The 14,468-nt window shown below is 50.6% G+C and overlaps 1 protein-coding gene across 1 annotated transcript; it reads left to right on the plus strand.

Moving 5' to 3' along the window:
- The first annotated feature begins 9,131 nt into the window (after positions 1 to 9,131).
- DLX5 (distal-less homeobox 5) lies at positions 9,132 to 12,259 on the plus strand. Its single transcript, XM_064676827.1, has 4 exons — positions 9,132 to 9,229; positions 9,403 to 10,006; positions 11,139 to 11,323; positions 11,554 to 12,259. Exons 2-4 carry the CDS (start codon positions 9,652 to 9,654, stop codon positions 11,884 to 11,886), a joined length of 873 nt encoding a protein of 290 aa, XP_064532897.1. The 5' UTR covers positions 9,132 to 9,229; positions 9,403 to 9,651; the 3' UTR covers positions 11,887 to 12,259.
- Positions 12,260 to 14,468: the final 2,209 nt, after the last annotated feature.

The raw sequence follows: 14,468 nt of genomic DNA on the forward strand, positions 1-14,468 counted from the left end.
TATGTTTTATATGACCTGAAAAATTTGTCAGAATTTCTGATTCCTACAACAGTCAGAATAATTATTGAGTGATCATTCAAAATAAGTTTCTAGAAGGCCCAACAGTCTTTGCAGTGAAATAAAATCCTACCTAAAAATGTCTGAATTTTTTGAAAAGTGGTCACATCATATCAGCAATGGCTGAAAAACAGAAAGCAATTTTGCTAATTTTAAGGGGAAGATACTTTTCTTCAATGACTTTGCAATTTATTTCTTCTACAGAAATGGTGGTAAGAAAAATTTTGATTTCATTTCTAAACAGCTATTCAAGCAGATTAAAAATCCCGAGGAAATCTTTGAGGGTGCTGCTGATTTCACCTAAAAACCATTTTTCAGATATTTGCAATTTTGATGAAATATTTCCATTTAACCAGGAATAGCTCATTAGGCTGTCATTTGTGTAAAATATCTTTCTCAAAGTAATAAAGAAAGTGGAAAATCATGATTCACATTATGGTAAAATAAGGATATGTTTCAAAACTTTTCTAGTAAAATTTGGATTTCTTCAAGGAAGATTTAATATTCTTTTTTTTTCTCTGTATAAACAGAATTTCCACTCAAAGGAATTCTCCAAAATGTTATGTACATTTGTGTATTTTAAAAGTATATCTATTCCTATATCAAATGTGTCTCACTGCAAAAAGCTATTGACTTTTCCATTCTATTGCTTTAATTTTCCACTACTCTTGTATGTTGGAATACTCCAGGTGGGTGCTGTGTGTGCTTCTGATAATGCCGTGTTACACAGCAGGGAAACCTCTTATCTCAGACTGGTTGCCTGGTTGAGAATAAAAAAAACACATTTAAGTTAGTAAACACAGCTGTGGAAGAAGTATTTTCTATTTCCTTGCTGTTTGTTTTAATGTACTAAAATGACATAATTATAGAAGTTTGCAAAAATGCCAAAGTGTAAAACATAATAATAGTTTGGTCTCTGTGTTTCTGTTATAGTTTGTATGTCTTCAGATACAGCTTTAAACAGTCCAAGAAAATCTTAAGAAATAGCTTCCCTATGCTATGTTTTGCCCTGATAAATAATTTTCAGATAAAAGGAATTTAAAAGTAATCTTGTGGTTACATTGGTATTAAGAAGTGTTCAAATCTTGTTCTTGCCATTTTTCATGCCAGCTTGGAACTTTTGGCTTGAAGATTTGTGTTTCTATTGTTTTCTTTTTGATTCTGTGAAAAAATTTTAAGATAGGAAATTTGCAGATCTGTGGAAAAAAAAAAGAATAGAGGTTTTTAAATCCAACCACCGCAACTTCATTTGAAGAAATGAAATCTGAACTCTGAAAGAGGACAATGCCTTTTTTTTTTCCAGCTCGCAAAGAAATACAGTAATGCAATCCCTTTTATTTCCTATTCAAATGAGGCTGAAGCATTTTCATCTGTGGTGTGTAAAGCCCACTTTGCAAAGAATAAATGTGAAGCACACATAAGTATTTGCCAAGAGCATCGGGCTTATATTGGTTGAGTAAACAGCGCTATAACATTACAAAGATAAAAACAAAATGTGCAGAAAAATGTTATTGTCACTCTTTTGTTAACACTGTATTAGTTTCTGAAGTTGTAGTGAGAAAAGATTAAATGTGAAGCCCTCAGTAAGGAGTTCTGTTCCGTTCAAGCCACAACCATTTTCCATCACCTATTACTTCACCAAAAGAACTAGACTTTGATAGAGATCCTTAGTCCAAACTCTGTGTGCGAACACATGAAGCCATCTCTCCTGAAATCCTGTGTAAGATAACACTAATGGCATCCTGGACACTTCAGACTATGGAAGATTTCACCTTTTGTATCACAATGTGTAAGCAAACAAAGGGCTGCATAAAGTCCTTTTGACTGCGGCTGGAAAGACTCACACTGGCACCATTGCGCCTTTGGATCACGCTGTATCATCCTTTCATTCCATCCACAACTATTATTTCATTGCCCAGAATTGTTGTAATATGACTGCCTCCCTTCATAATCTCTGCATTTTATCTAGCTTCTTTTCCAAAGCCAGAGAGGATAATTGTCATCTTTTGTATAACACAGCAAAAAGGCTGAGGGCAGGCTTCAGGGCAATGGCTTTCTCTACTCTCCAGTCTATCTGTACCTTCTCCAGACTGTAAGTATGCTGAGGCAAAGAGCAACAGCAAGCATGACGAGTTTTTCTTAGATGCCTAAATTCAGTAATAAGTGGCAGAGAAAGAAAAGATTTTATGTCCAACCCATCACAGTGGAGTCCTCCAGTAAAGTGGGATGGAGAAAGACGACAGCTGAGAGCCTCCAAAGCATGACTGCCAAAATGAGCAGGCTACGGCAGAAGCTACAGCTCTGTGGTTCCAGGTATTGAACCAGGAGAGGGAACATGGGCACACAAAACATCTGCTTATTCCCACTAAAGCCAAAGGGGACACTTTCTATTGGTTTTAGCAGGACATGGATCATGTTGGTGGTTTGTATCAGACAGGTTCCCTGTGGAGATCAGTGAAAAGGAAGATCTGGCCATGCACACCTTGTTGTAAAGAGCTGTAGGGTTAACTGCTGGTCTTTCAAGTGATGAAAAGCCAGAAATTGTCACACACCCACTTCTTCTAACAAAGAATGATCCTGAAATCAGGGGGATGGAACATTAACCATAAGGACTTTATTTGGCAGCATGTCAGAAAAAAAAGTGGAATTTTTTAAGAAACTGACAAAAAGATTACTTAAAATATATAGATTTGAAGGCCAGAAGGGAACACAGCCATCATTTGCTCTTATTTTCGGCACAGCATGAGCCATACCACATAATTTGGTCATGTCTGCATCAAACTTTCATCCTCTGCTTGATCCAAAGATCTTGAAAGGGAGGCATCTTCATGAAAAGGTATGATGAGTCATGCAGAAGCCACCATAACCTTTTGGACCTTTTTTCAAAGATTAATTTACCCTTTCTGAAAGAAGAAATAAAAATTGTAAAGCATGATTATTTCTAATCCAAATGTATTTTCAGTTAAATATCTTTAATGAAAATTCTTTTTCTTCTGTAGGTATTCACCTAGGTGGTACCTTACCTCCAAATATGTGCCTGCAAATTCAAAATATGTCTCTGAAGAAAAATACCTTATTTCTCATTCCCAAACCAAGGCATTTTCCTAATAATAAAAGAACTAGCAGGCTTGCAGAAGCACAAATGATACAGTACCAAGAGCCATTTTTCAGTCACTGACTAGAGAAAGAAAGAAATCTGAGCTGAAGAAGAAAATAACCTCCATTTTTCCAATAAATTAAGATCTTAGGGAATGTCAAATGAGTCTTAAAGCAGAGCATCTTGATGCTTCTTGCAGCAGGGCCTCTTTCAAAGACAAAGATGTAATTCAAACATGGAAACCAGAAAAAAAAAAGTCTTCTCGTCTATGCTTATAAATATGACGGTGACCTTACAGAGCCCCTTGAAGAGACAGCACTGACAACGCAGCCAGTGACATCCAGCTTCCCTGCAGGGCTGCTCGCAGCTGCAGGCTGGATTGTGAAAGATGAAAGAGGAAAAGGTTCCCCTGTGCTGCATAGGGAACTGTTAGGAGACCAAATTTAGATTATGGCAGTGTACATTTTAGTGAAGAACATAAAAACTAAGGCAAGAAATGAAATAAATATAGCCCTGGAATTAGAGTCATGGGGAAAGCCTAGCATATATTTACTTTAAAAGTATTAATGATAAGGCTAAACTATAACTGAGGAACTGAACATAAATTGGTTTTATGACAGATTCAAGTTATTAAGTTATTTTATAGATGTATTCTACTGCTAGCTAGCGTATATATTGTTGGTGAGCACATACTGATAAATTTAGTAGGTGATGCCAAGCAGACCATGGAAGTAATAAGTAATAGGGACCATTTGACAAGAGATGTGCATTTGCTACTTTGATCTTTAACCTGTAAGAGCAAAAGGAAGGTTGCAAGCTTAATTCCTGAGATTTGTAGGGGAAATTCCACAAGGGCCTCTAAGGGGGGGTTTCCCTGAGCCCCTTGGCTAGCAGCCCTGCCCTGCCCTGCCCTGCTGAAAACACACCAAAGGGTCTGAAGAGCTATGCCTCAAATTCCTTGACCGGTCATCTTTTAACAGGGATGTCAGAGATCTAGGAAAGCATTCCTGCGGCATTGGGATGCAAAGGGATTTATCTCACATCTGAAGTCCTGCAGAGAGGCAGAGACCCTGCTCCTATCTGAGAGGCTGAGAAGTGAGTTACAGCTGAAGGAGATGTGACAGATGAGAGAGAATAAGCAGAGTGAGTGGCTATACTGGAGCTGAATCAACCCTGTTCCTTGAGGAGCAACTGCCTTTGGCTACTTGGAGCTAAAAGCTACAGCAATAAATTTAAAGGCCTGAAAAGATCATTACAGTTACCCAGCCCAGCTGCCCACTCATCCAGGATGCTGCATTTCCTGAAATCGTTCATGTCTGCCCCTCCTGCTGCCACAGCTGGGGTCCTTTTCTCCTCTGCTCTTGGTTGGAGGCCCTTCCCAGTATGCCACTGCCACCACCATCTGCCATGCCAGACATCTGCAGTGGCACTGCTGCCGGGCAGCAAGGGCAGCTAGCGCAAACATTTTCCCTGTAGTGTTTCTGGCAAAGAGAGATTTTACATTCAGCTCTCCAGCAGTGCTGGCTCATGCTCTGCATCAAAGCACTACCTCCAGCAGCAGCTTTGCCCATGCAGCTCCAAATCCGTGCTCAAAGGTCTGTTATGGAAACTTCAGGCAACTGTGCAGGGAGGCTCTGCAACTCTCACTGCTGACCCAAACTGCAGGTCTGGAGATGGCTCCATATGGTTTTGTGTCTTGTCTTTCTTGGAAATCTCTGGGCCTCACATCAGTCGAAGAACCTATGGCTCCTGGAATAACAACATCCAGCTACCTGTGGAGCAGGCAGGTAGAAGAACAACTCCGTTGGGAGAAGTTGGGCTTTCCGATGATGTTTCTTTGCTGTCCTCCATGACCTCAGAAAGAAGCCAGGAAGTCAGTGTTACACTGCAATGGAATCATGTGGGCTGGAAATGGGGAAAAAAAGACTAGGACAAGCTTTTGTTGAAACATCCTGCCCAGCCGAGAGAAGATCTTGTTTGTTGAAATGGGCCACAGACATGATGAGCCCATGAACTGAAGAGTAATGGGAGTTCCCCATCTGTCCCATGAGCTCATGTGGACAGAGTTCCAAAAGAGAAAGGAATGACTGAGTTCATTAAGTATTTATCTTTCTGGAGGGGCAGGCTATGGCTGGACTGTGACTGCCAGGCAATGCCTTGCCTTGGGAAGGTTGGGATGCAACAAGAAACAGCCAAGCAGCACCTCAGTGACCCTCACAGGCACACCCTGAGAAAGGAGCGAAGGGGGGATGCAGGCAGGAGCCTTGCATCTCCAGGAATCTCTTAAAATCATCTTGTCCTCCACATTCAGCTCAGTCTGCTACAGCTGACCTTAACAAGAAGCCCTGGCTCCTCTCTTCACTCATGTTAGTGCAATTTGAAGGAAATAGGTGCAAGTGTAAGCTTTTCATGTCAGCTCCTTGGCAAGAGACAGTCACTATTTGCCCTAGAAAGCAAATTCTAATTCTTAACATTGTACGTCATGGTTTTTATGCGCAGTGCAATTTACAGGCTGGACAAGCAAGGCCAGTGGAGCCCAGGCTGCAGCCAAGCCTGGCAGTGAGTCCATCAGCTGTGGAAATGCCTAAGTGACAGGTTCGCTTCGTTAGCTGGAGGCCCAATGTTTCTTGGGCATGCTCAAGAAACTGGAAGAGAAAAGGCTGTTCCAGGGATGGGAGATGATTGGAGTCTAGGGAATGCTTTGGGATGGAGGGCAAAAACAACACCTGCTCCAGTGTGTGAGGGACCAGACATGCTTCGACCCCAAGTTCACACGTCCATCCTTCCATCAACATAGATGGTAACCTTCACAGGAACACAAACCTTCTTTCCTTTTGGAGTTATTTAAGTTCCCCAAAGCTGACCATGTCATGCCTAGGTGGAGAAATGCCCCTTCTCCTCTCCCTAAACCAGCTGTATCCAGAGCGGAAGACTCTGCAGAAAGCTACTAAAATCTGAGCAAAAAGTCTTAGATACCTTCCCTGAGTTTTCTGTCAGGTTTATTTCTCCTGCCCTGCTCCCAATTGTTGCTTTCCAAAATCCTTTCCTGACTTTCTTCATTTTATCACTGTGTGTGAACATCCTTCTGACTAGTTTACTAGCCCTCCCCACTGGATCCCCAATAGCTTTTGCCCATACTGAAAACAGACGTAATTTTTTTTCACAGCTTTATGTGACTTTCAATCCCTTTTGCCTCTTCATTCTGAAAATACTTCCCGGGTTAAACAAGTCCTAAGCCTAAAATGAGGAAAGCCCTCAGTTCTTGAAGTTGCTGAATGAAAATCACCATTTTCTGATGCTGTAAAATAAGAGTTAATCCATGTTTCCACTGCGGAGGGCTGTTTGGGGCTTTTTTTAAGGAAGGGGAAAAATTTTCCTTTCATTCTTTGCCAGCAATTTCCATGCAAATAAAGTTTCCAGCAAAAGCTCGGTGCCCAAGCGCGAATATTTTATCCAGAAAGTGAAAGATTTTCTGTGAACAATTGCAAGACTTTATCCAAAAGTCTTGAGAGGCTCATCCGAAATATTTCTTTCGTTGGCTGGAAACAAAGAGCTACCGAGGGAGACGGGACGGAGAGCCCTCTCTGAACCCAGGCGGAGGGTTCGGCCGGTGGGGATACTGCCGAGCCAGCGCCGGGGCAGGGCGGGGCGGCCGGCGGGCACCGGCCAGGACACAGCGCCCGGCCCGCTCCGTCGGGGCCCCAGCGCCGCCCCCGCGGCAGCTCCCCGGCGCGGGCGGGAACAATCGCCGCGTTGTCCGGCCGCGGCCGCCGGCCCGGCGGCTCCCGCGCCCCGGTGCCCGTGCCCTGCGGGGACAGCGCTGGCGGGGCCGCCCGGCTCCGCGCCCGCCGCCGCCGCTCAGTCTGGCCCCGGCGGGGGCGGCGGCGGCGGCGGGGCGGGGGGGGCGGGCGGCGCGCAGGTAACGCGGCGGCGGCGCTGCGGCCCCGCGGCCACGGCGGGGCGCTCTTGGCCCGGGCACGGACAGCGCGGTGCCCCCGCGCCGGGACCGGCGGCGGCCGCGGGGACACACGGACACACGGGGACACACGGACACACGGGGACACACGGGGACACACGGACACAGCCACCCTCTGCCCCGAGGGTCAGCGGAGTTTGGGCCCGAACGGGCCGCGGGGGTCCCGGGCAGCCGCTCAGGCGACGCGGCGGGCATGTGCCGGTAAACAATGACCATATTGTGAAATGGAAAACAGACTCCGGCTCCCTCCGAACCGCCCGCTCCCACCGGATGTGTTAAATAAAAACCGCTGGGGGAAAACAGCAGAAAGGCAAGAAAAAAGGGTTCGGGTTTGGACGGACGGGGGGCCAGGAAACCCGCAAACAGGCGGATTTGTGTGCCCTCAGCCTGGTAATCCTCGCACGGACTGCAGCGGCGGCAGATGCCTTCAGAAAGAAATCAGCTTGGGGGGGTTGCGGTTGGATCTGGTGGGTTTCTGCCTTTTTTTTTTTCCTTTTAATATCGAAACTTTTTTTCCCCCTGCCTTGCCACTGAATAAAACAAGAGCAAACTTTCTCTGCTGTAGGAAACCGATCCAGATTTCCCCGGTGAACCGCACAAGCAGCCTGTCGGGACGGCTTGGCCGGGACGCGCCGCGGCTCCGGAGCTGCCGGGGCTGGGTGCGAGACCGGCGCCCAGCTTCTCTCCTTTCTCTCCCTTCAAACGGCACCTTCCTGCCCGGACGTGTTGAAGTGCAGTGCCCTGGAATTTATGACACAAATGGGCTTTTCCCCCCCCTTCTCTGTTTAAAACCTCTACCGTCCTTTCCAACTGGATACAAACTGGGAGCTTTAATAAACTTACTTCCCCCTTCCCCAATCGTAAACATACATCCCTATGCAGTTCCTCTCTTAAAAAAAAAAATGGAGGAGGGATATTTCCAATGGATTTAAGCAAGTAATTAATATCATGAAATGCTTAGGGATTTGTTTAATGTGATTTTATATGAGCTGTGGACATTTCCAAAGCAAACAATAAGTTCAAGTACAACATGCACGGTTGTGTTACTAGTGTTACTCAGCTGGCTGGGAGATCTTCGGTGAGCAAACAGGCTAAATCTGGAGAGTAAACAATTTCAGAAAAACCTACAACTCCGGGTCACTGAAAACAGGCTTTTATTTGTTTTCCTTAGTGTCTAGTAAAATTTGATCTTTTTTTTTTTTTTTTTTTTTTTTTTTTTTTGCAACGCTGCTGTAAAATCACGAGGGACAGGCATCACCAGCCCCTGCCTCTCCACGGCCCGGCCACGGAGACCGTTGCCTGGGACATGGCTGCGTAGATGGGCTCAGAAAACCCGGTACGGGTGAAGGAGGGTGCTGCTGGCCAGGGTGCTGTGGGAAGGACACCTCCGCACAGCAGCAGTCACTTCTTGGGGGCTGTCACCCGGAAAGTGAGCTCTCGCGACGGCCTCCAAGTCGAGAAGCCCCACGGCGGCCTCACAGTGGTCCTGCCTACGCGGGAGGGTGATTTGAGCTCCCTTCACGAAGGGCTTCTGACCCTGGGCTGGAGCCGAACCAGATGGTGAGCATCGCCACGAGGCACTGAAGTGCGGGCACGCGTGGGGCCGAGCGGTCACAGGCGCGCCTCGCCTCGCCGGCGCTGGCGAGGGGGTCGGGGGCTCTCCACCCACGGACATCGTGCCACGGACAGGTCGCCTTTCGCAAAATCCGCAGGGTGGGTGCCCTTAGGCCGTATGGTGCCATTAGCAGCTTCCCCACGTTCCCACGGCTGGCCGTCATGCCGGGAGTCTCACGCCTGGCTTCGGGCCGTGCAAGGGTCTTGGAAATGCAGGAAATGATGTAACTAAAATTCGAGATATTTGGGGGTAATAGGGTTTGCTGTATTTAGCGCGGCGATCCTGGCCGGCGTTCCCCCTGCGAGGGAGGACGACCCGAGCGAAACAGTCCGGTCAGACACTAATATTTAGCGTCACCAGATCAGAAAACGTGCTGGGAACCAGGAGCGCACGGTGCGTTGCTCCCAAGCCATCAACACAGCCAAGGGGGACCGGATGGCAAATCCGAATGGCGTGGCTGCAGCCTTCCCCCGCGGCGTTGCAGGTAGGGGTGCGGGGGCACCGGGCTGCAGGGCGGCGAGGCTGGCCGAGACCCCTCGCTGGCTGCAGGAGTGGGGGGAGCCGGAAACCTCCCAATCGCGACGCTCCGGCTCGGAGATTGCTGTTGGTATTCACTTTAAAAGAGCTTGAATGGGACTTTTTTTTTTTTTTTTTAAGCCGAAGCTTTGTTGTGCTAAACTAGTTGGACGAGTTAGGGTGTCGCTGCTCCCGATTGCTCTGGCCAATGGAACCCGATCCACCCTGCTGTGCGTAAGAGCGCAATTAAGGATTTAACCAAGCCTATGCTGCGCCCCAGCCAGCAGTCTGCCGGAGACAGACACCGCGCCGCAGCCTCCTCCCCCAGACATGTCTGCTTAGACCCGAGCAGCCCCGCCGCCAGCCCCAGCCCGCCGCCGGCTCCCAGCTATGACAGGAGTATTTGACAGAAGGGTCCCCAACATCAGATCCGGCGACTTCCAGGCTACTTTCCAGACGGCTGCAGCCATGCACCACCCGTCCCAGGAATCTCCCACTTTACCCGAGTCCTCGGCTACGGATTCCGACTACTACAGCCCGGCGGGGGGAGCCCCGCACGGCTACTGCTCGCCTACCTCGGCTTCCTACGGCAAAGCTCTCAACCCCTACCAGTATCAGTACCACGGCATGAACGGATCTGCCGGGAACTATCCTGCCAAAGCCTATGCAGACTACAGCTACGCCAGCCCCTACCACCAGTACAGCGGAGCTTACAACCGCGTTCAGAGCTCCGCCAGCCAGCCAGGTGAGGGCCGGGGGCCGGGGGTGTGCGGGGAGCTCCAGCGGCGTTGGGGAGGCTGGGAGAGCGCGCCCCGGCAGATCCCTGACTCAGGGGCAGCGGGGATGCAGCTTTCCCTGAATCAGAGGGAGAACTAAATATAAATAAACAGATACATTTGGGGAGGGGGGAGGGGAAGAAAATTAGAAAAAAAAAAGATGGAGAGCTGGTCTACCTTTTTTTTTTTTTTCTTTTACTAGCCCGCACGATCTAAAACACAAATCCTAGGACTAGTGCTTTAGCAACAAACTTTTTTCAGCTGCCCCCGGGCCGCCACGACTACCTCCCTCTTCCTTCTCCCTTCAAGAAGAGGGAGAAAATAGCCGAGCCTTGTTGCGTGTCTCAAACTCAGGTTCGCGGTGTTGAAGAAAGTTTCCTTCCCCCTGTGCCGAAGGGGTGGGGGAGGAGACTGGGAGGGGGAGCCCAGCCGTGGCGGGGCTGCGAAGCCGGGAGTGTTTTTACCAGAAAGCGCCGCGGTTTTAGTGCTTTCCCTGTACTTCTTTGTAACTTGCTGTAGGAGAAAAAAACAAGGAAAAAAAAAGAAAAACAAAAAAGAAGGGGACAGGGAGAATTAAAAAAGCAGTCCGTGGCGAAGCCAAGCGGCTGGGGCTTGGCTGGGACGAGTGCGGTCGCGGCGGCGCTTGGGGACACGCCGGCGGTGGCGGGGGGAAGGCACGGGCGTGCGGGGGAAGCGGTAGATGCCCTGGGTCGGTCTCTGCTCCGGACCGGGCTCTTCCCAGCAGGGCACCAGTCGTCCTCCGCGCACGCCCCGCGCTCCCGCTCGCGGCCGCGCAGAGGTGGGCGCCCGGCAGGATGCCCGGGACGGGAGCGGGAGGCGGGGGAGGGCCGGGGTTGGCCAAGGCCTGGCGCGGAGGGAGCGGGGCCCTCCCGTCTCACCGCGGAAGCCGGCGGAGGTTGCTCGGAGCCGCCGCCCGGCGGCGGAGCCCCGGGGGGAACCGCAGGGGCCCGTCGGGCCGGCGCCGCTGCCCGGCCCGGCCCGGCCCGGGGGCGGGATGCAGTCGGCGCGGTCTGCGCGGAGCGGAGCCTGTCCCGCGCCTTAACGTCTGCGTCTGTCTCTCCCGCCCTTGCGCCCGTGCAGAGAAGGAGGTGGCGGAGCCCGAGGTGCGGATGGTGAACGGCAAACCAAAGAAAGTGCGCAAACCCCGGACTATTTATTCCAGCTTTCAGCTGGCGGCGTTGCAGAGGAGGTTTCAGAAGACCCAGTACCTCGCCCTGCCGGAGCGGGCTGAGCTGGCCGCTTCCCTGGGACTCACGCAGACACAGGTACCACGAGCGGTTCGGCTCGGCTCGGCTCGACTCGGCCCCGGAGGGTCGCAGAACCCCTCGTTCACCCTGGCGCGGCGGGAAGGGCTGGATCGGCCCCCGCGGCGGGGCGGGAGGGCGTCAGGGCGCGGGTTCCCGGAGCCGCGAAGCACCAGCTGGGGCATTAATGGTCGCTTTCCCTCCCCACTCCCTCTTTTCTCTATTCTCCTCTCCTCCTGCCCCGCTCCCAGGTGAAAATCTGGTTTCAGAATAAAAGATCCAAGATCAAGAAGATAATGAAAAACGGGGAGATGCCTCCGGAGCACAGCCCCAGCTCCAGCGACCCCATGGCCTGCAACTCTCCACAGTCACCTGCGGTTTGGGAACCTCAGGGCTCGTCCCGCTCCCTCAGCCACCATGCCCACGCACACGCTCACCCTCCAAACTCCAACCCGTCCCCTGCATCCAGCTACCTGGAGAACTCCACTTCCTGGTATCCCGCTGCCAACTCCATCAACTCCCACCTCCAACCCCACGGCTCCCTACAGCACCCGTTAGCACTCGGCTCTGGGACAATTTATTAGAGTCTGACCTCTATTATTTTATTTTTTTTATTATTTTTTTTGCTGTTCCTTGGACTCCTGTGTTTTACTGTTAAGGAATAATAACGAAAGGAATGCATATGGGGAATTTTTAAAAGGGAAAAGAAACAAACAAAAAGATTAAAATGTGTAAAGCTTGTGCATGTAACTTATTGCATTTCAGAGGAAACCCTTTTTTATACAATACGGACATTTTTTGGCTCAGCTGTGGACACTATCAATGGTGCCTTGAAATCTATGACCTCAATTTTTCCAGAGACTTTTTTCAATGTTATTTTAACCCTGTAAATAATTGTAGATAGAGGAATTAAACTGTATATTCTGAATAAAATAAAATTATTTCGACCACGATAAAGGTTTCCAAATTACCCCTTGTTCTCTTAATAAGAGGGAAAAAATGTAAGACTGATTTGCTTGCAGAGAGAGACAGAGGAAAGAGGATGGGAGCTGGGAGTTCACATTTGGTTGCAGTGCCGTGCAGTGCCACCGCAGCCCGGGCGTGCTGTCAGGATGTGGCCCTTGCAGGTCCCCACGGACGAGCCAAGGGGCGGCGGTGCTCTCTTCCCACTGGAAAAGGGGCTCTGACAGGACCACGTACACCTTATCGCACCTTAGTGATTTAAGCCGAAGGGAAAGCTGCCCATCCTGACGCTAGAAAGCAAGTCTCTCGCCTAAGCCGCCCCGAATCCTTTCCTGAGAGCAATTAACGTCGAGAGCTGCACACTCCACAGCCCATCAGTCGCCCATGTGCGCTCAGCTAATTATACAAATTATGTTTCCGTCAAAGGGAGCCACTAAATATGTGAAAAGGATAAAATGAGAGCCCTGCTCCCTTCGCTCCTGGTAAAAGCCTACGGCGGCTGCGGCTGAAAGAGGGACGTTGGAGAGGTACTTTTATTGGTTTTGTTTTATTTCTAGATACACGATTTAGGGAAAAAAACCGTGCAGCAGAGCCGTCGCTAGCGCTGTGCGGTGCTGGAGGCACGGCTTTGGCGGAGTGGCCGGTTCGCTGCCCACTGGCTTGGGACCACTCTAATGGAGCGTGGGCCCCTCTCCCAGCAGAAACCCCGGCCGGTGGGGCCCCCGCGGCAGCCGTTCCCGCGGGGACACTCCTTCCAAGGGGGGAGCGGTAATTCACGGCCGTGCGGGGTACGACGACAGCAATGAATGTGCCAAAGGCATCGCTGAAGGATCCCCGAGATAAAAAATGCCTCCCTGGCAGCCGAGGCTGGAGGGGAGAGTGCTGGCAGAGGGGGAGGCAAGGCCTGAAAAGGCACGCTCCTGCCCTGGGGCACACTTACCTGTCTCTTGTCTTTCTTCCTGCTGTCCTCCCCCTCCTTTCTTCTCCCTCTGCTCCTGCCTGCCATGTTCTGTGCGTGTGCGTGAGTGCATGTGCGTGAGTAGTTTTCTTCCCAAAGAAAGAAGCCCGGGGTTGCTGTTTTGTAACAGGTTTGGGGGTTGGTAAATGTCTTGCAGTACAATAGACCAGTTTGTTCGGTTGTGCTCCATGCACGTCAGGGTGTGGGGGTGTCAGAGCCACCACCGGCTGCCCACCCCTGCCTGCTGCCGGGCGGGCTCTGCCGCTCCCCGCGTCCCTAGCGGTTCTGGGGACCGGCTTCTGCTCATTTCACTCTCAAGGTTTCAGGTACTTTCCCCGACTTTGGGGCTCACGAAAAGCTTGGATTTGTCTCTTCTGCTAACTTCCACCCTGTGCAAAAAGAAAACCAACCAAAAACAAAAATAAAAAAAAAGCTTGACCTTTTCATTTTCTTCCGTTCTTTTCCTCATTTCCCTCTAGACAAGCATTCAACCTGCAGTAAGAGATTCTCCCTTCCCCGAGGTCACTTCCCTTTGCAGAAAGGCTTGGACACAAGAAGTGGAAGTCAATTTCCCAGGTCGGTCCACCCACCCTTTTCTCTGAGCAGCTGCCGCGGGGCTGTTTGATTACGGTAACCTGCAGGGGCCGGGAGGGCCCAGGAGGACAGTGCAAGAACAGCTCCGGGAAAGTGGGATGCCGGCAGGCAGGATGGAATTCCCATCCCAGGCAGGGATCGGAATTCACACAGCCACCACTGGACTGGGCTCTGGCACCTCTCCTTTCTCCGAGCCAGCCGAGTCAGCTCCACTCGGTTCTCCTGCCGGCTCCTCTCCCTTTTGATTTCCCCTCCTCCCAGATCGGGATGGTGTTGTGCAGGTTGGGGAGAGTCTGACATCCCTGCCCCAAACAGGAGAAAATATGCTCTCGCCGTGGCGCCGACCCCAATGAACACTGGAGGTCTACGGCCAGTTCTCCATGAGAACCTCGGGCCGATGGGGATGTTCCTGTCCCCTCGTCCTCGCACACACAGGCAGGTATATCCCGGCGCCTGTCCCCGCCTGGGTGCACCCCCTGGGCTCTGGCGGCGGCCGGAGGGAGCCTGGCTTGTCCAGACCTCCCCCTTTGCCTCCCCGGGAAGGGAATGAGATGAACTGTCCTTTGTCTGATGGGTTTGGGCTCGGTGGATTGCTGGCTCGGGGCTTTCCCCCCGCCTCTCCGCTCTCTTCTCCTCCCTTCTGTTTTCCTG

This window comes from Pseudopipra pipra, chromosome 1, assembly GCF_036250125.1.
Source record: "Pseudopipra pipra isolate bDixPip1 chromosome 1, bDixPip1.hap1, whole genome shotgun sequence".
Taxonomy (NCBI): Eukaryota; Metazoa; Chordata; class Aves; order Passeriformes; family Pipridae; genus Pseudopipra; species Pseudopipra pipra.

Excerpts from the sequence above, each read along its gene's own strand:
- DLX5 (XM_064676827.1), top strand. The coding sequence starts at position 9,652 with ATGACAGGAGTATTTGACAGAAGGGTCCCCAACATCAGATCCGGCGAC. Across the intron at positions 10,007-11,138 it reads GAGCTCCGCCAGCCAGCCAG|AGAAGGAGGTGGCGGAGCCC; the intron begins GTGAGGGCCGGG and ends GCGCCCGTGCAG. Across the intron at positions 11,324-11,553 it reads TGGGACTCACGCAGACACAG|GTGAAAATCTGGTTTCAGAA; the intron begins GTACCACGAGCG and ends CCCCGCTCCCAG.